This window comes from Salvelinus sp. IW2-2015, linkage group LG20 (genome assembly GCF_002910315.2).
Source record: "Salvelinus sp. IW2-2015 linkage group LG20, ASM291031v2, whole genome shotgun sequence".
Taxonomy (NCBI): Eukaryota; Metazoa; Chordata; class Actinopteri; order Salmoniformes; family Salmonidae; genus Salvelinus; species Salvelinus sp. IW2-2015.
This window is the reverse complement of record NC_036860.1, coordinates 1,417,023-1,439,197: the sequence shown is the minus strand read 5'-3', so window position 1 is coordinate 1,439,197 and position 22,175 is coordinate 1,417,023. Positions and strand designations below refer to the sequence as shown.

General features: G+C 38.5%; 6 protein-coding genes across 6 annotated transcripts; 3 read left to right on the top strand and 3 right to left on the bottom strand.

Moving 5' to 3' along the window:
* Positions 1 to 1,372: 1,372 nt before the first annotated feature.
* On the bottom strand, positions 1,373 to 2,252 carry LOC111981256 (hemoglobin subunit alpha). The gene is made up of 3 exons (XM_024012447.3): positions 2,097 to 2,252; positions 1,687 to 1,894; positions 1,373 to 1,577 (listed from the first exon to the last, which is right to left on the bottom strand). The coding sequence occupies exons 1-3, from the start codon at positions 2,189 to 2,191 to the stop codon at positions 1,449 to 1,451; spliced, it is 432 nt and encodes a 143-aa protein (XP_023868215.1). The 5' UTR covers positions 2,192 to 2,252; the 3' UTR covers positions 1,373 to 1,448.
* Positions 2,253 to 3,828: 1,576 nt separating this feature from the next.
* Positions 3,829 to 4,779, top strand: LOC112081352 (hemoglobin subunit beta-1-like). The gene is made up of 3 exons (XM_024147780.2): positions 3,829 to 3,980; positions 4,207 to 4,429; positions 4,583 to 4,779. The coding sequence occupies exons 1-3, from the start codon at positions 3,889 to 3,891 to the stop codon at positions 4,709 to 4,711; spliced, it is 444 nt and encodes a 147-aa protein (XP_024003548.1). The 5' UTR covers positions 3,829 to 3,888; the 3' UTR covers positions 4,712 to 4,779.
* Positions 4,780 to 8,984: 4,205 nt separating this feature from the next.
* On the bottom strand, positions 8,985 to 9,920 carry LOC111981255 (hemoglobin subunit alpha-4). The gene is made up of 3 exons (XM_024012446.2): positions 9,761 to 9,920; positions 9,343 to 9,550; positions 8,985 to 9,252 (listed from the first exon to the last, which is right to left on the bottom strand). Exons 1-3 carry the CDS (start codon positions 9,853 to 9,855, stop codon positions 9,124 to 9,126), a joined length of 432 nt encoding a protein of 143 aa, XP_023868214.1. The 5' UTR covers positions 9,856 to 9,920; the 3' UTR covers positions 8,985 to 9,123.
* Positions 9,921 to 11,635: 1,715 nt separating this feature from the next.
* On the top strand, positions 11,636 to 12,700 carry LOC111981251 (hemoglobin subunit beta). The gene is made up of 3 exons (XM_024012443.3): positions 11,636 to 11,927; positions 12,104 to 12,326; positions 12,466 to 12,700. Exons 1-3 carry the CDS (start codon positions 11,836 to 11,838, stop codon positions 12,595 to 12,597), a joined length of 447 nt encoding a protein of 148 aa, XP_023868211.1. The 5' UTR covers positions 11,636 to 11,835; the 3' UTR covers positions 12,598 to 12,700.
* Positions 12,701 to 17,010: 4,310 nt separating this feature from the next.
* LOC111981257 (hemoglobin subunit alpha) lies at positions 17,011 to 17,866 on the bottom strand. Its single transcript, XM_024012450.3, has 3 exons — positions 17,713 to 17,866; positions 17,312 to 17,519; positions 17,011 to 17,202 (listed from the first exon to the last, which is right to left on the bottom strand). The coding sequence occupies exons 1-3, from the start codon at positions 17,805 to 17,807 to the stop codon at positions 17,074 to 17,076; spliced, it is 432 nt and encodes a 143-aa protein (XP_023868218.1). The 5' UTR covers positions 17,808 to 17,866; the 3' UTR covers positions 17,011 to 17,073.
* Positions 17,867 to 18,840: 974 nt separating this feature from the next.
* Positions 18,841 to 19,751, top strand: LOC111981253 (hemoglobin subunit beta-1). The gene is made up of 3 exons (XM_024012445.2): positions 18,841 to 18,995; positions 19,222 to 19,444; positions 19,555 to 19,751. Exons 1-3 carry the CDS (start codon positions 18,904 to 18,906, stop codon positions 19,681 to 19,683), a joined length of 444 nt encoding a protein of 147 aa, XP_023868213.1. The 5' UTR covers positions 18,841 to 18,903; the 3' UTR covers positions 19,684 to 19,751.
* The last annotated feature ends 2,424 nt before the right edge of the window (positions 19,752 to 22,175 follow it).

The window sequence follows — 22,175 nt, the reverse complement described above, 5'->3', positions numbered from 1 at the left end:
GATGAGTGGCTGCTGTTATTGGTGCTAGCGCTGTTTGTTGCTGCTCGAGCACAGGTCGACGCAGGTATTGCACTTGATTTATCGTTATCGTAACCGTAGGTGCAGCAAGTGGAAATACGAAAGCTTTCTAGCTATTTCGCACTGACGGTAATTTGAACACAAGAAGTTTCTAGTGAAAAGTGTGCTTACACTCAGAGCCATGTATTTACACTCAGCCACCCTAGCCTTATTACGGTGTTAACATGGTAATTTTGGTTGGCCAACAAAATGTAAGACACAATGACCTGCATACGTTTCCCCAAATGTTATACGAAAAAAAAAGTTTTGTATTGATGGACAATGGCAAGGCTGCCATTGTATTTCAGTTACATTCTGTTTCAATAAAAATGGTTACACGTTTATTTTTTTAAGAAATACATGGAAACTAAACCCGAATAAAACACCATTAACCATCATGCATTGCTTACATTCATTCTATCCTGAAAAGTCTGTTCAGAAAAATGAAAAACAGTACATATAGGCATAAAACCACAATGTTTTAATAGGGATTAAATAAAGGACAATATATATATAACCTCTTATGGTTAAATGGGTTAAAAAAAGACAATAAATCTATATATTCATAACGTAAAATAAATAAATAACAGGCGATCACGTCTATGGTTGTTTGCAACGGCTTGTGTGTCGCCTACTGGTTAAATTCGTGTCTTTTCGCACGAATAAGTAGCACAGAAATTCGTGTATTTTTGCACGAATTAAAGTAGCACAAGAAATCGATCGTATTTTCAAACGAATTGAACCACCCCAAAAATGCACAAAAAACGCCACGAAATCTGCTGAAATACATTTTGTACATAATTGCGCGAATTGAATGTGAGGCTGGGCTGGTGTGGTATATACAGAAAAACGCAACGTGTTCGTTTTTCAAAGTCGATTCACTTCCCCAACCAAATTCACTGCGTTGAAAATACAAAATAGCCTATTCATAATATTCTTGCTTGCAAATTACATGGTCATGTTAATTAAAAAAAAAATACATATCTGTTCATCTCTGATAGGTTTTCATTGTGCCCTTACCGTCTTCATATAGCCCATTCAGTTTACCAACCCCTATCATGTAAACTACTCCATATTCATCAAATATTAAAATGAGGTCAGCAATATGCGTGTTACTGTTACACGTATTAGATAGGCTAACCAAAGTTATGGAGAAGAACATAGTGAGCTAGTGGATGGTGCGCCCAAAGCACTATTTAGTACTTAATCCCTTCCTTTCTTCATTCAATGTATTCAATCTAGATGTGATAGTGATGAAATTCAAATATGACTTTGATGGTGAACTGTGGTGGAATAAGGACACAGAAGACATAACTTCATTCATTGCCTGTTTATTTTGTGATAACAACAGAGCAGGAACTGGAGTCCAATTTTGGACTTGCATGATGGTCTTATCTGTATTTGTCAGCCAGGGCAGCGGACAAAGCTGCAAGGAATTTATCCACAGCAATGTGCACTTCGGGAGTGAAATCCCCAGGGAAGTGAATAGCCAGGGTCACAAGGATGTTGTGGGAGAGAATCTAAAAAGTATATTTTCAAAGTTAATATTGAAGGATTAAGCCATAGCAACAGACAGAGTTGATGTCGAGAGTGATCAATATAAAGACAATAGGTTATCTGGGGGCAAACCTTGAAGTTTCCAGGGTCAACGCGCAGCTTGAAGGCGTGCAGATCGCTGAGAGCAYTCAGTCCACCCACGAGGTTGTCCATCASTCCGACAGCATTACCAATTGCACCCATGATGACGCCTCCATGCTTCTTGACTGGGGCAGAGCCGGGGCTCAGGTCTGCCCAGTGGGAGAAGTAGGTCTTAGTCTGGGGGTAAGCCGTCAGCATCCTGCAAAGGAAGGTACAGAATAGTTCCTATTATAGGTCTTTGTATTAGATGCTGAACTTCTAAGCTTTACGCATATCGTTTTTCTCCCATCGTCTGTCTACAATGTAATGAAAGTAGTTGACTTAATGTTAAAATGYACATAGGCCGCTGTCAGCAGGTTAAACACAACCATTCTCATCATTCTTTCATTAACAAGGCTTACCTTCCCAAAGCCTCAGCGCCGATGACATCTGCCTTTCCACTAATCTTGCCCCAGAAGGCCTTGACCACAGATTTGTCCTTTGCTGTCAGACTCATTTTGCTCCTTATTGATTGACGTGTGTTAAATCTACGAGAAATGAACTGAAGATGACTGCCTATACAACTAGGTCCCTTTATATTACAATAGAGCGGCAGACACGCCCAGCTACTAGGGTACACTCCCCCTACACTGCAACCATCTTGGTCAAAATCCAACAGTAAGATCTGTTTATCAAATATTAAGCTTTTTTTGTGGCTTATCAAATATTAAGTTAGAGTTTTTATATTAAAAACTTCAATAAGATGTCAGAGGGCTATGTTTCTAATAATATCCATCATTCATTTTGTTCTTTTGCGCAATGCATATTACTTGTAGGCCTACCAGATGCAACAATTTTACAGTTTGATTGATAAAGATTATTCTTTTTGTTGCATAAAACGTATTATTTCAGTGTAATCAAGCGTATATTTCCAATATTATATTCTAAAGTTGCAGCTGCTTTTGCCAAAATAGCCAAATATTTCATTTAATAGTGAATTGGCAATTTCATTTTATATCCTAAATAACGTTAAATAATAATTTTGGCGTTTATGAAATATTAAGTTTGAATTTCCATATTAAACCCTTCAATAAGATATGGCTATGTTTCTAATAATATCCATCATTAGAGCCTAATTAACTTTTTGTTTCTTTTTGTAGCCTACAATTTTATATTCTGAATGTACTGTAACATAATGCATTTAAATCAATTGCACCAGATGAAAAAGATGTCAACTATTTATTTTTATTTTTTATAAAGATAATTATTACTATTTATTTTTTCGTTGCATAAAAGGACATCTTTCAGAGTAGCCTAATCGAGCATATATTTCCAATAAGTTAATTCAAAAGATAAAGCTTCTTTTGCCAAAATATACAATTATTTCATTAATAGTTCATTGGCTATTTGAAATTGTATTGGCCTAGATTATGACGCAAACTTTGTTCTATCCTACATAATGTTAAATAATTAAAGGTAGGCTAAATATATATTTTAAAAAGTCAGAGGAAGACAGAGGTCATGCGAGGACATGGGTACACACCTATCTGCAAATAATACAGGACATTCCTGCTTATCATTTTTAATGTCTTGAAATTAATCACTTAAAATGGGCGGAACGGTCTGAATACCCCGATAAAAAAAAGGCAGGCATCATTTTGTCGTAGATAAGAAACTGTGCCAAATAGTAGGCCGGAATTGGCTGGAATTATCACATGTTCCTAATTCATATTTGTTTTTATTGATTGCGTCTTTCTATTTTTTCATTTGTATAGCCTTATACACTGCAATGAAGGACATGTAATCTTCGGAAGCGTTTTGCCATAACCTTGCTTTTATTCTTGCATCAGTTGGATAAATTACAACTGTTTTAGATAGTGATCATGCGAATTTTGAAACGTTGGTAATCTAGAAAATTGTATATGCCTATTTACATATGCTTCCAGCTTTTAGGATCTAACCTACAGACTTGATTCTGTAACAACTAATAAATGAACATTTACTGTTTAACAGATAAATTATTAGAATTGATGTCATCAAGTTCGAGAGCTGAAGCGCTCACTTGGCCAATACTAATCTTTACCAGAGCCAATCATATGCGCCGCCTCCAGTGGGCGGAGTGCACTCATAAATATAAGTTGCAGACAAAGTGTCTCCCTACACAAGACAATTTGTTTTATCTTGTTGCAAAACCGGAAAACAAACACTGACAACATGGTTGACTGGACAGACGCCGAGAAGAGCACCATCAGTGCTGTCTGGGGCAAAGTAGATATCAATGAGGTCGGACCACTGGCTCTGGCAAGGTAGGTCATGGCTTCAGCCTCATTCAAATATATCATCTAATATARTTTATAGTGGAGATGATCATGAGTAATTATAACAATATTATACTTGTCCTGTTATCTTATCATTACTATTAATATTGAGTTGTTATTAAGTTTGAATGGCGCATATTAGATTATTAACTAGGCATATAATTGAAATAGATTTGAAAATAATCCACATATTTCGGGGTTCTTGCAATGACAGAGTCCTGATCGTCTACCCCTGGACTCAGCGTTATTTCGGCTCTTTCGGAGATGTGTCCACTCCCGCAGCAATCATGGGCAACCCCAAAGTTGCTGCTCACGGCAAGGTCGTGTGTGGAGCTCTGGATAAAGCTGTGAAGAACATGGGCAACATCTTGGCCACATACAAGTCACTGAGCGAGACCCACGCCAACAAACTCTTCGTTGACCCCGACAATTTCAGGGTATGCCTTCTGTCTTGAGAAATAGGCTTATATTTTAGGCTTTACTGATGTAAGCCTACACACATAACAATCAGAGCAACACGTCTAATTCCAAAAGTAAAACAAAACCGTCAGTCTTATTTAACATCTTCCTCCTTTGTCTTTTGTCTACAGGTGTTGGCTGACGTCCTCACAATTGTCATTGCCGCCAAGTTCGGAGCCGCTTTCACTCCTGAAATCCAAGCAACCTGGCAGAAGTTCATGAAAGTGGTTGTCGCCGCAATGGGCAGTCGGTACTTCTAAATGCACCCCAGACAAGTGATTATGTTCTGACATCCCTGCCTGAGTGAAAATAAAGACATCGAAACAAACCATTGTATTTTTTTTAGAGGGGGGACAGTCCACGACAAATTCTTAACATTAACAGACCACTAATAGACCAGCCGGCGTGCATGGCTAGATGTTTTCTTTGCCCTTCCGCGTCACTTCAATTACAGAAGATCTCTGTTAAACATCTTGATTCTGTCTGTGACTGCGGATAACATCAGAACGAAGCTGACTACACAAAAAATAGCCGAAGTATCTGCAATTGTTATAAACAAGTGTAGGATACAATTATGCTTCAAATGAAAACCGAGATGACTGTATTAAAACATAGCCATTATATGCCCATGTATGTAGGCTATTTCAATCATATTGAACTCAATTTCATGTTCAATCAATTGATTTATATTGCCACTAGGCTACTGTGTGTATGTACTTTTTGCCTCAATGTTTCCATGATGTGCTCGATCTGTGATTTAGTCCATTATTGTAGAGCATAATAAGCCGAATCAATAGGCTATTTGCAGACATAGTCAAAGTGATTGTCTACACAACCTAGGTTTACCTGTAGTCAAGTCTGTGATTTGGTCAAATATTCGTATGGGGCCACAATGTCTCCTGACCCCTCCTGTCTCAGCCTCCAGTATTTATGCTGCAGTAGTTTGTGTCGGGGTCTGTTTTAGCTGTAGTTTTTCTCCTGTCTTATCCGGTGTCCTGTGTGAATTTAAGTATGCTCTCTCTCTCGGGGGACCTGAGCCCTAGGACCATGCCTCAGGACTACCTGGCATGATGACTCCTTGCTGTCCCCAGTCCACCTGGCCATGCTGCTGCTCCAGTTTCAACTGTTCTGCCTGCGGCTATGGAACCCTGACCTATTCACCGGACGTGCTACCTATCCCGATCCCTGCTGTTCTCAACTCTCTAGAGACAGCAGGAGCAGTAGAGATACTCTGAATGATCGGCTATGAAAAGCCAACTTACTCCTGAGGTGCTGACCTGTTGCACCCTCGACAACCACTGTGATTATTATTATTTGACCCTGCTGGTCATATATGAACATTTGAACATCTTGGCCATGTTCTGTTATAATCTCCACCCGGCACAGACAGAAGAGGACTGGCCACCCCTCATAGCCTGGTTCCTCTCTAGGTTTCTTCCGAGGTTCTGGCCTTTCTCGGGAGTTTTTCCTAGCCACCGTGTTTCTACACCTGCATTGCTTGCTGTTTGGGGTTTTGGGCTGGGTTTCTGTACAGCACTTTGTGACATCAGCTGATGTAAGAAGGGCTTTATAAATACATGTGATTTGATTTGATTTGAAGGAAAGGGTGTGATATGTGAGTATGTGAGTGAGACAGCGAGCAGGTGTTGCGCGTATGTGTGAGTGTGTGTGCAAGTGTGTGAAACAGAAGAGGTGTGTGTGAGAATGGTGGAGGGGGAGGTAAGGATAGGACATGGTGAAGAGGTGGGTTCTTAGGCGCGACTGAAAGATGATGATGGACTCAGAGTCACGGATGGCTGTAGGGAGGGCATTCCAGAGCCCTGAAACTCTGGAGCTTGGACCTGGGGATGACAAGGTGGCCAACTGTGGTTGAGGGGAGAGAGCATGAGGGCTGGTACTGTAGGAGAGAAGGTCAGAGAGGTATAATCTCTGAACGGTTTCAAAATGCCTACCTGTTGAATATCCTTATGTCTACAGCAAATAAATGTATCGGAAGAGTGGAGTGCAAAATTGAAAGAAATGTATTTAATGGAAAAATCACCCATAAAATAAATCTGAAGACAGATGTAGACTAAACATTGGATGTAGGCTAAACATTGGATGTAGGCTAAACATTGGATGTAGGCTAAACATTGGATGTAGCCTAACATTGGATGTAGGCTAAACATTGGATGTAGGCTAACATTGGATGTAGGCTAACATTGGATGTAGGCTAAACATTGGATGTAGGCTAACATTGGATGTAGGCTAAACATTGGATGTAGGGTAAACATTGGATGTAGGCTAAACATTGGATGTAGGCTAAACATTGGATGTAGGCTAAACATTGGATGTAGGCTAACATTGGATGTAGGCTAAACATTGGATTTAGGCTAAACATTGGATTTAGGCTAAACATTGGAACTGCTCCAATATTATTGTGTAGACATGACTTATTAGTCTTAAAGCAACCAAACATTTGTGAATGTTATATTTTAGTTTTTGCATTGATTTCATTATTACTTTATTTACTTTAGTTTCTTAATTCTATAGTTATATTGTTTGTTGTATAGCCTGTTGGTATCTCAGACGACCAGAACCTTAATAATAATCCCCATACTTACTTCACAAACAATAATTCTACTAGTTAACTGAACGGACACCAAGTAGGATACTGACACTCCGCGGTGGTCGTGAATGGGTATGAGGGCTGAACACGCCGCGACCCAGACCCTACTGTTGTCTATTACACTTACTAATTTCACTTGAATGACCCTCCGAATAGGAATTACAAGTGGGAAGTTAGAAAATGATGTTGCCAATCTTATTGGTTTAAGAATTGTTCCGACTTCAAAAGCACTTGAACACAATCATGTTCAACTTCCCATTTTCCCATTTCCCATGAGAATGTGAAGCCAACATAATACTCCATTCAAGTGCTAGTCGGTACTAGGAAACTGACATTTTTGACTTGCTAACTGGTTGAACGCGTTACAGTATATAACATGATTGACATGAACGTAATTCATTATTTTACATTAACCTGTTTAACATGTAATAAATGCATTATGAAGAAAACGAAATATGAAATGGGTTATGAAGAAAATCGTGTACTGTTGCCTACACGAAAAAAAGGGCCTTTCTGATTACAAGTGCACCACTATCCCAAAGTATTAAAGTATTAAGCGAAATCAAGCATAGAAAACAGCATTGGCATTAATAAATAAAAAATCCCACGAATTAAGTCGCACGTAAATGTGTGTCTTTTCTCAAAATGTCTGTTCAGCAAGTCTAAAACAGTACATATAGCCATACAACGACACATTTTTAAACATGGTTAAACAAAGACAACATTTTTGTATATTCATAACGTTCAATTAGCCATAAAGAAGAACAAAAATGAAATACAAATTATCGCGTCTACATGGTTGTTGCAACGGCTTGTGTGTCACCTACTGGTTAAATTTGTGTCTTTTTGCACGAATTAAGAAGCACATAAATTCGTGTCTTTTCTCACGAATTAAGCCACACAAAAACTAACGAAAATTCACGAAATTTAAACGCACGAAATTTTCTGAAATGCATTATGTACATATTGAATGTGAGACTCTTGCTTGTTTTTATCGTGGATAAATCAGATGGAACATCAAACAAAATCATGTTCAATTTCCGATTTGCTCAAATAGATCCTAAATATGTACCGATTTCTCTGGGTTTACGTGTTTTTCAATGTCTCGGTGGGGGTGTTCGGGAAGACTTGCTGTTTGTTTGCTAGCCGATGTGGCCTTCTGTGAAAACCGTGTGTTAGGCTTGAATACGTTTTTAGCGTGTGTCGACATTCCAATAACGCCACTTTAGCAAAATGTTTCAAAATGTAAATTATCTTTATATTAAACTGTACTTCAAGTCAATATATTAAGACACAAATGAAAGCGTATGCCGTTGAATTTCAATATTTGCATGCGGGTAGGAGCTCTCTAAAATGCTGCCATCTTTTTTGGCGGTCCTACACGACTCCTCCTGTTGTTGTTTTTTTAATACATTTGCAAACATTTCTTAAATCCTGTTTTTGATTTGTCATTGTGGGGTATTGTGTGTAGATTTATGAGGGAATAAACGATTTAATAGATATTAAAATAAATATGTAACGTAACAAAATGTGGATAAGGTAAAGGGGTCTGAATTCTTTCCGAATGCACTGTAAATCACAAGACAATGTGAGCAGGGGCTTCGTGCACCGCAAAGATCTGAGGGGACACAGTAAGTGAGGATGGCTGTGGGGTGGTCCCTAAATTGAAGAATTTTGACAAGCTTGCTTCTCTAACTTGATTGATAGCCTGAAATGGCTTATTGGTAGATATTTATGAGTTTGGGAGATTGGGAACCCATCTGAGCTAGCTAAAGCCAACTTCATACAATTGCTAAATGGCTAGTAGTGCTACAGAGAAAAATATTATTATCATTATTTCGTTATTTAAGAGGAAAAATATGATGGGGTACTGTGCCCCCTGTGCCCCCTATGGATAACGAAAATGAAAAACAAACACCTCAGTATGAGTTTAATTTAGGTTTATTGTCAGTGTGTCAATATCGGAAGGACATTACGTTTGAGAAACATGGATGAACGTCTAATTCTGATGTAAGACTGTGAGAGCTTGTAGCTCTGATGACAGTTTAGCAGCTGAACTCCGGTTTAGCGGTACTTCTCCGCCAGGGCCAGAGCCAGTTGCTGCAGGAACTTGTCCACGGACAGGTGGATCTCGGGGGTGAATTCCGCAGGGAAGTAGGCGGCAATGACCACAATCAGGTTGTGAGCCAGGATCTGCAAAGCAAAAGGGAAATAGATTATTTCACCTTCACACAGGTAAAAACTCAGATTTTTTTGTGGGTTCTTTGTGTCTTTTTCTCTTACCTTGAAGTTGGTGGGGTCCACCCTCAGCTTGGTGGCGTGCAGTTCACTGAGCTTGGTCAAGAAACCAAAGAGATCGTCCAAGTTGCCAACACATTCATCGATCTGATTCATGATGGTGATGCCGTGCTTCTTCACTGGAGCGGAACCGGGGGCAACGGAAGCCCAGTGGGAGAAGTAGGCCTTGGTCTGGGGGTAGACGACAAGCATCCTGTCGTGGACATTAGAAATCAGGTGAGACAAAATTCATCTTAAATAATAATTCACACGGTCGGAAATCCCGTCCATATTTTTGCTGAGATAGGCTACGCATTCATAGCTTCCATATAATTGACTGAGGAGTTGTGTTAATAATTTGAATACATGTTCAAGTCTATTTATCTAATTTAGTCTAATTTATCATACATCGTTATGTAATTACCTGGAAAGAGCCTGTTCTCCAATCTCATCGGATTTAGGGAGGATCTTGCCCCAGATGGCCTTCACGTTGGCTTTGTCCTTGGCTGAGAGACTCATAGCTGCGTCTTGTCCGTTAACCCACTTAAATGAAGATGCTGAGAAAAGAAGCGTGTGAGCACAGACTTCTCAGAGGCTGTTTTTATTGAGGCACAAGAAAAGGCACACCCCGATGTAATCTCGGCTCCTCCCCTCATTGGGCATTTTTCCAAGACATGATTCATGTTTTTTTTTAATATGTTATGGAACTGAGCCACTTCGTGTAATGGCCAAAATATGACAATTGCACATAATCGATTTCGTTTGTAAAAATGCTGTCATAACATTGCATGTATTTATTTCATATAGATTGAATAACAAAGTGTTTTTGAAACACTCAATACCTCAATATTTTCTTTACAGTTAAGGTTTAGTCAAACGGTCTAAAATTGCCTATACTCATTGGTGAGTATATGTGATTCTGTACACAAGGCAGTGTTGGGGAGTAGTGGACTACATGTAGTTCAACTAGTAATTTAACTACATTTAGCAGTAGCTTGGTGGGAGTTGATCTACATTGAAATCTAGTTAGGGTTTTCAGTAGTTAACTACTTTTCCCCCATGTAGCAGCTAACTACTGGAACTACACACTACTTTTTTTGCTAAATAAAATAAAATATGGATGAAGTAGGCAATCATTTACTTTTTTGGTGCATTAGACCTGCCTAATTCTGACTTGAAACATCGTTTTTCTGCTAATAGGCTAAAATACACACTGTCAACATTTTACCCCAACGTTCTCTGACTTACAGTTTTTACTCTATTACATTTCAGATTTACATATGATCATTTTTTACGAAGTAGTTTGAATAGTGAACTACTTTGCCATTGTACCTTTATATTTTTCTTAGGGGTAGCTTTAGTGTAGCTTATCTTCTTCCAGTGTGAAGTAATTGCTAACCTGGTAAATTATATTTTCAGAGTAGCTTCCGCAACACTGACAAATAGTTGCAACGTGATTGGATTGGCAACTAGCAACCAAATCAAGACGTGTTGGCTTATATCCAATTTGGCCTATGTAGTCAATATTCACAGTTAACACATAAATACTGAGACAAAGTATAGACCTGATAATCGGAAAGGTTTTGTTTTGGTTGCAAAGCGTAGCCTAGGCCTATCACTAAACATTGTAACAAGATATAGGTTACGTGCATTGTATTTCAGTGGAGTTAAACAAAAAGCTGTAGTTTCATTGAATGAAATAGGCTAACATCCACATTGAATGGTGTCCAGTTAGAACGTATCAATTCCCCTGATGAAGGCCTATAAAACGACTAGTCACCAACTGACATTTCGATTAATCATTCAAAAAGACCAGAAATATGGAACTTTCAAATGGGTGGGGCCTTCTGAATATGAAGATAAAACACATTGAGTCATGCTCTTTCTTTAATAGTTTACTCCCAATCTAGGCTTTTCTTTTTTTTAAATGAGACCCTAAATAAACACTTACATCAATAATTAGCATTTTATAAAGATAATATTGCAATTCAATGTGAATATTACAACGATAAATGAAAAGATAATTTTGTGCTAAATAAGGTTCTATCCTGAGATAATTAGCATTAAAGTTCCGAACCTTCATTGGTTTGAGTGGTGTTAGATATTATTTTGAATTTAAAACAATATGAATTGGAGTATTAAGTATACAGTATGTAGAGAACATTGAACAGAACAAGGCTATGTCAATAACTACATTTTGACAAAAATGCCGATGAAGGCTAATCATGACTTGTTTATTCCATCCATAATCATTTGAATTTGGCAACGCCTAAATGACCAAGCATTATCTTTAAAGGTGGGATGAAGTTGGCACCATGACGATATGTGACACACTCGAGGACCTTGCCCCCTCAAGACGTTCATCCAATCATTTTCTGTGTTCTGTTCAGGGCGGAGATACGGAACATCAATAAATTGGAAGTCCCAGGAGACAAACAGTTCAGGAATCCCTTGTAACATTTTGCAAGTACCAACGGAAATCAACAAACAAACGTCAACATGGTCGACTGGACAGATGCTGAGCGCAGTGCCATCGTAGGCCTGTGGGGAAAGATCAGCGTGGATGAGATCGGACCCCAGGCCCTGGCCAGGTACATTCTTATAATATTTATGTAGACATCATTAAATAATAACACGATAATAGGCTACCTAGACTATTTAGCACTAATTGTGTAGTTGGAAACCGCGGTGTTCACCTTTGGTGCGATACAGACCATATTGATTGTGAAGTATAATTGTAATGGCAGCCTGTTTTATTTCTTTTTAGACTTCTGATCGTGTCTCCATGGACTCAGAGACACTTTAGCACCTTCGGCAACCTGTCCACACCCGCTGCCATCATGGGTAACCCCGCCGTGGCCAAGCACGGAAAGACCGTGATGCACGGACTGGACAGAGCTGTGCAGAACCTGGATGACATCAAGAACACCTATGCTGCACTGAGTGTGATGCACTCCGAGAAACTGCACGTGGATCCCGATAACTTCAGGGTGAGTATTACACTTTAGCAAACTGAAACAAAATACAAAAATAMATYGTCTTATRAATTAAATAGCGTTATGAGCCGATGTAAAGCTTATTCCAATATTACATTCTCCATCTGGTTCGTTTACCGTCCACTCTCCACAGCTCCTCGCCGACTGCATCACCGTGTGCGTGGCCGCCAAGCTCGGTCCCGCCGTTTTCAGTGCTGATATTCAGGAAGCCTTCCAGAAGTTCCTGGCTGTCGTTGTGTCCGCTCTTGGCAGACAGTACCACTAGAGCATCAATATGGAAGAGAGATGACACTCCAACTCCAGTCTGTTAGGCTGGAAGCTGTGCCATAGCGACACATACTGAAAATAATAAAATACATTTAAAAGCATTTATCTTTTTGAAGTGTTGTTTTTTATGGTAAATGCTCTCCTGCAATTGCACTGATGGCAAATGGGTTCTAGTTAGACCTTCAGTGGATTCAAATAAGCGATGCCTTGCCTACACATTTTCAAGTATGAAAAATAAATGATTTCCTAAAACGTGGACAGACGATCACATGTTTTACATTTAGCAGATGCCTCTTATCCAGAGAGTCTGCTGAATTATAGTTAAGTGCTCAATGGCACGCACGACCTTTCGGTTAACAACACTCTTAACCACTAGGCTACCTGCCGACCATCACATAATGTTTGCTAATTGTAATATGACAACTACAGTATTTTTAAATATTTATTTTCTTTGTTTTAGATAGTTAAATATGTATTTCCTTAGAATGACTGCAATCCACTGTCAACAAATGCTTTTACCATTTTTGGACCTAAAAACCCATTTAAGTCAATCTTTTTAGCAACATTTTAAACGTCATAGCCCAATCATGTGAAATTATTTTCAACACATTACTTGAGTAGCCTAACACAATCCATTTAAAATATGATTTTGGAGCCTTGCCCTCACCATCACCGGATTTATCCACAGCAATGTGACAGATCGCGCCGTCTTGCAAAACGAGGGCAACTGATGCAGAGCTTTATTCAAACAAATCCGATAAAATACAAAATAGAGCTGCAAGTATTATTGCGGCCTCCGGAGTGGCGCAGCGGTCTAAGGCACAGCGCAGTGCTAGAGGCGAGGTGAAGGTCGAGAGCCATGCGAACTCGGATCTGTAGTATGGAAGTTGCAGTGATGGGACAAGACTGCTACTACCAATTTGATATAACGGAATTGGAGGGTAAAAAAGGCCTATATATATTATTTATTGCATCAATTCACTGTCCATCAACTCCTGGCTGAACACTATGTCACAGCCACTAACAACTAACAACGCATATACCTGGAATCCCTACATCATAAAGTAACATGATATGGTGGTCTCGTCGCTGTAGCACATTTAGAGATCGATTGATAGACAGTAATCTTAAATAATTCATATATTTCAAACGAAAACCACTTTCTGTTTGTCATAGATGGACCAGATTAAAATGAGATGAAAGTCGAATTCCTAATTAGTTCAGGAAGAGTTCTGTGAGACATTCACAGCAATGGGGGAAGACATTTGGATCAAGAGAGACCTTTAGAAAATATGCACATTTTCTCTAACATTGTATATACAAATATGTATTTTACAGTTAAAAGGAAGGTGAAATCTTATAGTTAGTCATTTTAAATTTGATTATACTATATTTAGAAAGCATATAAGTAATTTGAAGTCTTATTCATACTGTTTTGTTGAACAGGAAATACATCATATAAATATTTAATGTTTTCATATTTGTATCATATTTGTACTTTGTACTTGAGCTTGTGTTCTCAAAAGTGACTACACCTCAGCAATTTATAACTACGTTTAACAGAAAGGGGAGATGTTAACATTTCTTGGAGTATACAGTATTACTATTGTTTTTGGCCCTCTCATGATAAATCATTATTTTGGGGGATTATGTAGATTACATTTTAGATTACATTTAGTTACATTTAAGAGTTTTTAAAATGTTTGCATTTGAAACATTCTTCTAGAATATTCAGATTATGTATTACATATTATAATAAGGTGGTATTTATCCCAACAATGTGATTTGCACAGGCTTTTAGGGAACTCATACACTTCTCTAAGCCTCATTGAAGATAAAAAAAGTGAATGTTCAACCTTAACATGTGATAACTACACAACAGAACAGATTAACAAGAATTACATTAACTCTCATGGTGGCTAAACATAATTATCGGAAAGCCACACCCCTAAACTACGTCTCCAATCTTCTGATCTGACCCACTGGGTAATTTAAGCAATAAGGGTGTGGTATATGGCCAATATACAGTTGAAGTCGGAAGTTTACATACACCTTAGCCAAATACATTTAAACTCAGTTTTCACAATTCGTGACGTTCAATCCTAGTAAAAATGCCATGTCTTAGGTCAGTTAGGATCACCACTTTATTTTAAGAATGTGAAATGTCAGAATAATAGTAGAGAGAATTATTTATTTCAGCTTTTATTTCTTTCATCACATTCCCAGTTTACATACACTCAATTCGTATTTGGTAGCATTGCCTTAAAATTGTTTAACTTGGGTCAAACGTTTCAGGTAGCCTTCCACAAGCTTCCCACAATAAATTGGGTGAATTTTGGCCCAATTCCTCCTGACAGAGCTGGTGTAACTGAGTCAAGTTGTAGGCCTCCTTGCTCGCACACGCTTTTTCAGTTCTGCCCACACATTTTCTATAGGATTGAGGTCAGGGCTTTGTGATGGCCACTCCAATACCTTGACTTTGTTGTCCTTAAGCCATTTTGCCACAACTTTGAAGTATGCTTGGGGTCATTGTCCATTTGGAAGACCTATTTGCGACCAAGCTTTAACTTCCTGACTGATGTCTTGAGATGTTGCTTCAATATATCCACATAATTTTCCTCCGTCATGATGTCATCTATTTGTGAAGTGCACCAGTCCCTCCTGCAGCAAAGCACAACCACAACATGATGCTGCCACCCCCGTGCTTCACGGTTGGGATGGTTTCTTTCGGCTTGCAAAGCATCCCCCTTTTTCCTCCAAACATAACGATGGTCATTATGGCAAACAGTTCTATTTTTGTTTCATCAGACCAGAGGACATTTCTCCAAAAAGTATGATCTTTGTCCCCATGTGCAGTTGCAAACCGTAGTCTGGCTTTTTTTATGGTGGTTTTGGAGCAGTGGCTTCTTCCTTGCTGAGCGACCTTTCAGGTATGTTCGATATAGGACTTGTTTTAATGTGGATATTGATACTTTTGTACCTGTTTCCTCCAACATCTTCACAAGGTCCTTTCTTTTGTTCTGGGATTGATTTGCACTTTTCGCACCAAAGTACGTTAATCTCTAAGAGACAGAACGCGTCTCCTTCCTGAGCGGTATGGTGTTTATACTTGCGTACTATTGTTTGTACAGATGAACGTGGTACCTTCAGGCATTTGGAAATTGCAACCAAGGATTTTTTTTTCTTCTGAGGTCTTGGCTGATTTCTTTTGATTTTCCTATGATGTCAAGCAAAGAGGCACTGAGTTTGAATGTAGGCCTTGAAATACATCCACAGGGACACCTCCAATTGACTCAAATGATGTCAATTAGCCTCTCAGAAGCTTCTAAAGCCATGTCATCATTTTCTGTAATTTTCCAGGCACAGTCAACTTAGTGTATGTAAACTTCTGACCTACTGGAATTGTGCTACAGTGAATTATAAGTGAAATAATCTGTTTGTAAACAATTGTTGAAAAAATGACTTGTGCCATGCAAAAAGTAGATGTCCTAACCGACTTGCCAAAACTATAGTTTGTTAACAAGAAATGTGTGGATTGGTTGAAAAACGAGTTTTAATGACTCCAACCTAAGTGTATGTAAACTTCCGACTTCAACTGTACAACGGCTATGTCCTGTTCCCTGTTCTTATGCATTGCGGAGTGCCTGGATACAGCCTTTAGCGTGGTGTATTGGCCATATACCACAAACCCCGAGGTGCCTTATTGCTATTATTAACTGGTTACCAACGTAATTAGAGCAGTAAAAATAAATGTTTTGTCATAGTGGTATAGGGTCTGATATACCACGGCTGTTATCCAATCAACATTCAGGGCTTGAACCACCCATTTTATAAATCTCAATAGCCCAGCACCAATAGCCCAGCATCAGGCAACACTGCTCTTTTTAAAGAAAACAACCTAACTAAATACCAAACGCCGGCAGCCCAGCAGTTGTGCCAACCAAACAACACGTCATTTTTTTAGATTGCGCAGGACTTTCAGTTAAGCAACGTGTTCGCTTTCAAAGTCGAGTCCACTTCCCAATTTTGGACCAAATTCACTACATTGAAAATACTAAATACCATTCTCTGAATTATCTTGTTACAAATTACACGTTGATTTTACCCCAATACAAGTGACAAAATACTCAAAATTGTGCCTATGCTGACTCTAGTAGTATCCCATTCAGCAACTACTTCACATTCATCAAAATAATTGTTACACGTATTAGATAGGCTAGACAAAATGATGGGAAACAACATAGAGCTAGTAAAAATAAAAGCACCATTATGTTATTATGTCTTCATTCCTTTGTCATTCCATTTTTTTTTTAAATGTGTGAATCTACTGTATTTAGCCTGTTGTATTGCTAACATTCAAATATGACCTTGATGGTGAAATATGGTGGAATAAGGACACAAAAACAGAACATAACTTAATTCATTGCCCGTTTATTTTATTGTGATAACAACAGCTCAGGAACTGAACTACAATTTATCTGTATTTGTCAGCCAGGGCAGCGGACAAAGCTGCAAGGAATTTATCCACAGCAATGTGCACTTCGGGAGTGAAATCCCCAGGGAAGTGAATAGCCAGGGTCACAAGGATGTTGTGGGACAGAATCTGAAAAGTATATTTTAAGAGTTAATATTAACGAATTAAGCCAGCAACAGACTTAGAGTTGAAGTCGAGAGTGATCAATATAAAGACAATAGGTTATCTGGGGGCAAACCTTGAAGTTTCCAGGGTCAACGCGCAGCTTGAAGGCGTGCAGATCGCTGAGAGCACTCAGTCCACCCACGAGGTTGTCCATCAGTCCGACAGCATTACCAATTGCACCCATGATGACGCCTCCATGCTTCTTGACTGGGGCAGAGCCGGGGCTCAGGTCTGCCCAGTGGGAGAAGTAGGTCTTAGTCTGGGGGTARGCSGTCAGCATCCTGCAAATGAGTTTGTATACCATTTTAGGCGTATTTAGATGCCTTAACTTTTAAGCATTATGCGTATCTTACTCCTCCCATCGTCTGTCTACAATGTAATGAAAGTAGTTGACTTAATGTTAAAATGCACATAGGCCGCTGTCAGCAGGTTAAACACAACCATTCTCATCATTCTTTCATTAACAAGGCTTACCTTCCCAAAGCCTCAGCGCCGATGACATCTGCCTTTCCACTAATCTTGCCCCAGAARGCCTTGACCACAGATTTGTCCTTTGCTGTCAGACTCATTTTGCTCCTTATTGATTGACGTGTGTTAAATCTACGAGAAATGAACTGAAGATGACTGCCTATACAACTAGGTCCCTTTATATTAMMRTAGAGCGGCAGACACGCCCAGCTACTAGGGTACACTCCCCCTACACTGCAACCATCTTGGTCAAAATCCAAGAGTAAGAAACGTTATCTTGGCTTTTATCAAATGTTAAGTTAGAATTTCTATATTAGGCCCTCCCATAAGATGTCAGAGGGCTATGTTTGTAATAATATACATTATTAACGTTTTTCTGAAACATTTTTGCCTATGTTTTCGTCTTCTGACTGTACTGTGAAACAATGTATGGAAATAAATTGTACCAGAGCTGTCAACAATTTTACAATTTGTTTGATAAATATAATACATAATAATAATAATAATTTATTTCGTTGCAYAAACGAAATATTTCTGTATAATCAATCATATATTTCCAATAGGCTAATTCTAAAGCTGCTTTTGCCAAAATAGATAAATATTTCATTGCTAGTTAATTAGCTATTTAAAATGACGATGCACCTTAGTAAATTAAATTGTACAAATCAAATCCACCTTCAAGACCTGCATTCAATTTAGAAAATATTTATTCAAGGTGACATATTTGGCATTTGTTCAATTAAAGTTGGATATGATCCCCAATTAAAAGGTTGCTTGGACTTCGAATGATGATCGGAAAAAAGTCAGAGGAAGACAGAGGTCATGCGAGGACATGGGTACACACCTATCTGCAAATAATACAGGACATTCCTGCTTATCATTTGTAATGTCTTGAAATTAATCACTTAAAATGGGCGGGACCGGTCTGAATAMCCCGATAAAAAAGGAAGGCAAAATATTGTCGTAGATAAGAAACTGTGCAAAATTGTAGGCCGGAATTAGCTTGAATTATCAAGTACAAGAGCTGAAGCGCTCAGTAAACACTTGGCCAATACTGATCTTTTCCAGAGCCAATCACATGCGCCGCCTCCAGTGGGCGGAGTGCACTCATAAATATAAGTTGCATGCAGTGTCTCCCTACACAACACATTCATTGTTCAATCTTGTTGCAAAACCGGAAAACAAAACACTGACAACATGGTTGACTGGACAGACGCCGAGAAGAGCACCATCAGTGCTGTCTGGGGCAAAGTAGATATCAATGAGGTCGGACCACTGGCTCTGGCAAGGTAGGTCATGKYTTCAGCCTCATTCAAATATATCATCTAATATAGTTTATAGTGGAGATGATCATGAGTAATTATAACACTATTATACTTGTCCTGTTATCTTATCATTACTATTAATATTGAGTTGATATTAAGTTTGAATGGCGCATATTAGATTATTAACTAGGCATATAATTGAAATAGATTTGAAAATAATCCACATATTTCGGTGTTCTTGCAATGACAGAGTCCTGATCGTCTATCCCTGGACTCAGCGTTATTTCGGCTCTTTCGGAGATGTGTCCACTCCCGCAGCAATCATGGGCAACCCCAAAGTTGCTGCTCACGGCAAGGTCGTGTGTGGAGCTCTGGATAAAGCTGTGAAGAACATGGGCAACATCTTGGCCACATACAAGTCACTGAGCGAGACCCACGCTAACAAACTCTTCGTCGACCCTGAAAATTTCAGGGTATGYCTTCTGTCTCGCGCAATATGTTTTAGGCTACACGTCTAATTACAAAGGTAAAACAAAAACAGCAGTCTAATTTAACATCTTCCTCTTTTGTCTTTTGTCCACAGGTGTTGGCTGACGTCCTCACAATTGTCATTGCCGCCAAGTTCGGAGCCGCTTTCACTCCTGAAATCCAAGCAACCTGGCAGAAGTTCATGAAAGTGGTTGTCGCCGCAATGGGCAGTCGGTACTTCTAAATGCACCCCAGACAAGTGATTATGTTCTGACATCCCTGCCTGAGTGAAAATAAAGACATCGAAACAAACTGCTCTATTCGTATTTGTACAAACAACATTAGTGTTAGGATTTGGGGGAAGCAATTTTGGGGGAAAGTTCCACCACAAAATCCATAACATCAATATTTAGGCAATATAGAGATGGGCATTGACCGATGGGGAACGGATGGTTTAGGGTCATGGACTATTGTGTGAATTAAGGGCGGCTGCACTGTAAACCCTTATTAGTTATCATTACTCTACAGTTTTGTGGATCCACTGCACTTGGATTCTAGAGTACAGTTACTTACAACGTTATAGTTTGAGTAAAGCCAGCTCTAAGTGTCTCATGATCCCAAATGGGCCACAATTTAAAGTTGATTAAACACAAAACGTTTTAGTAAGTAGAGAAATATTTTAAGTACATTGTGCTCAACATAGTTTGCTAATGAAGTAGATTAGTAGTGTAACACACACTTAAATACTTTTTGTCCACTAAGGGTAATTTCAGAGTTACCTAAACATAGTAGTTTGAGCTACATCTACTAAATATTTGGGGTCTGGGCAACATGTGGAAGTATATTTTTTTGAGTACAGAACACTTAAAAGATGTCTGTCCATTAACTTGCTTTTACTCCCTACAATAACTTGTTGTAAAGTTCTGTTTGTACTCAAAACATTAAAGCCATAACAACTTGTCACTTAACTTGGTTCTATCATGTCACTGTGAATTCAATTGTTTAAGTATCCAAACTGTGTAACTTTTGCACAACTTACTTACAATTCCAAGTAATATTACTATTGTATATGTTAATATCACTTGATTAATAACTTAAATCATTCATGTTGTATCACTGTAATTAATTACTCTATTCTTTGGAGTGCATTCAACAAATACCGAATCAACATGTTCAAGTTTGCATACAACTTTTGAGTAAATTAAACATAAAACAGTAAAAAAAAATGGTATCACATTTTAGTCCTGTGTAACTTTATATGTTTTGTTAAGTAACTCAAATAATTTAACATTTTAAGTCAAAAACTACTCTTAAAATCCAAGTTCTTTCAGTCAACTAGTCTAAAGCAAGTTAGATTTACAACAGTTRAAAAATATATATATAATAATTCTTTAAAACACTGCGTCTTCAGAAACACATGTCTAATTACATGAATGCACCAAACATGATTCATCTATTTTAGCATCCATCAATAGATGAATTCCATTTCTGTACAGCATGACTCATTTGAACAKAACTTTTAAAAGACTCCGATAACAAACCTCCAACTTTCAATCAATTCAATACTGTGTAACACTGCAACATTCCCCATCAACTTAACTATTAAAACATAAGCACAGTATAATGACCCTTCCTTCTGTAATTAACACTTTCAACTGATGTGGTAGCTTCCATTCAATTAAAAGCTGTGCTGAAGGTTTTAAAATTAAAATAATGAGGTAGTGACGTGCCGACATCCATTTCAGTCTAACAACTTGACTACATTCAACTGTTTAAAATGAAGATTAATGTTGACAATTTACATTTCTTCCTCCATGACAATTTTCACTCCATTATGTTACAAAACAAAGTAATACTTGCAGATTAAAAAAATGTATTTATGCACGCAATGTTTCAGTCCTAAACCTTCATTCCTGACTAAGGTGTACATATAAACGTTCTAAATGCAAGTAGACAGTGTGTGCGAACGTTGTTTCCCCAACGTTCTTATATGTACCGGTGAACAACACTACACAGGTATGCAAACGACCTCTCCTTACAACTCCATGAAGATTCCCTATCCATTTTCATCCTCTGGGACCTCGGCCATTTTTCATACGATGACGTCASCAATGTGAGATTTGTGGCCATTGCCTCTAAAGCTTCCTATATACAAGGATTTGTAAGCTAACTTCACAATGCCAATGTTCAGKTTTCCCAAACAGAAACCCTTTCAATTAAACTCTACACCAACTGRAGTCAAGTTACTMTTGTATCTCTGTACATGTTAAGATTAAAGGCCAATAGTATTGCATGACTTTMTCATTTCTGTGACTGGTTTGACTAAAGGCACAGATCAAATCAAATGCAGGCAGACATTTTATTTKCCATTTGCATACAAAACATTTAGTCGTCTTCAGTTTTTTTTTATCCCTAAATCTCTTTTCCTTATAGGATAACGTAGCTATTTACAATTGTTTAGCGCCATAAATGTTTTTTGGTATTGGTATTTTACAGTTGATTTTTCAAAGCAAGGACCTTTGGCTTCATTCTGTCTCCATCCAAGTTTAACAACACTTTTTGTATAAACCCAAACRTGTTCTTCGTGCAATTCAGGTATCCATGTTGGAGTGAGTACATTAGCCCGTACAAACATACAGGTGCATCAGGCCAGCACTGGAAATCCTTCATAACCACATTCTCCTCAAGGACCACGTAGACTCTTCCTGGATGGAATGGCACAGCAGCTACGTCTCC

Bases quoted from the DNA above. Each gene is read 5' to 3' on its own strand.
- LOC112081352 (XM_024147780.2), top strand. From the start codon at position 3,889: ATGGTTGACTGGACAGACGCCGAGAAGAGCACCATCAGTGCTGTCTGG. The intron at 3,981-4,206 runs GTAGGTCATGGC...TTGCAATGACAG, and splicing joins GGACCACTGGCTCTGGCAAG to AGTCCTGATCGTCTACCCCT. The intron at 4,430-4,582 runs GTATGCCTTCTG...TTTTGTCTACAG, and splicing joins TTGACCCCGACAATTTCAGG to GTGTTGGCTGACGTCCTCAC.
- LOC111981255 (XM_024012446.2), bottom strand. From the start codon at position 9,855: ATGAGTCTCTCAGCCAAGGACAAAGCCAACGTGAAGGCCATCTGGGGC. The intron at 9,551-9,760 runs GTAATTACATAA...TGTCCACGACAG, and splicing joins GGAGAACAGGCTCTTTCCAG to GATGCTTGTCGTCTACCCCC. The intron at 9,253-9,342 runs GTAAGAGAAAAA...TTTGCTTTGCAG, and splicing joins TGGACCCCACCAACTTCAAG to ATCCTGGCTCACAACCTGAT.
- LOC111981251 (XM_024012443.3), top strand. From the start codon at position 11,836: ATGGTCGACTGGACAGATGCTGAGCGCAGTGCCATCGTAGGCCTGTGG. The intron at 11,928-12,103 runs GTACATTCTTAT...ATTTCTTTTTAG, and splicing joins GGACCCCAGGCCCTGGCCAG to ACTTCTGATCGTGTCTCCAT. The intron at 12,327-12,465 runs GTGAGTATTACA...CACTCTCCACAG, and splicing joins TGGATCCCGATAACTTCAGG to CTCCTCGCCGACTGCATCAC.
- LOC111981253 (XM_024012445.2), top strand. From the start codon at position 18,904: ATGGTTGACTGGACAGACGCCGAGAAGAGCACCATCAGTGCTGTCTGG.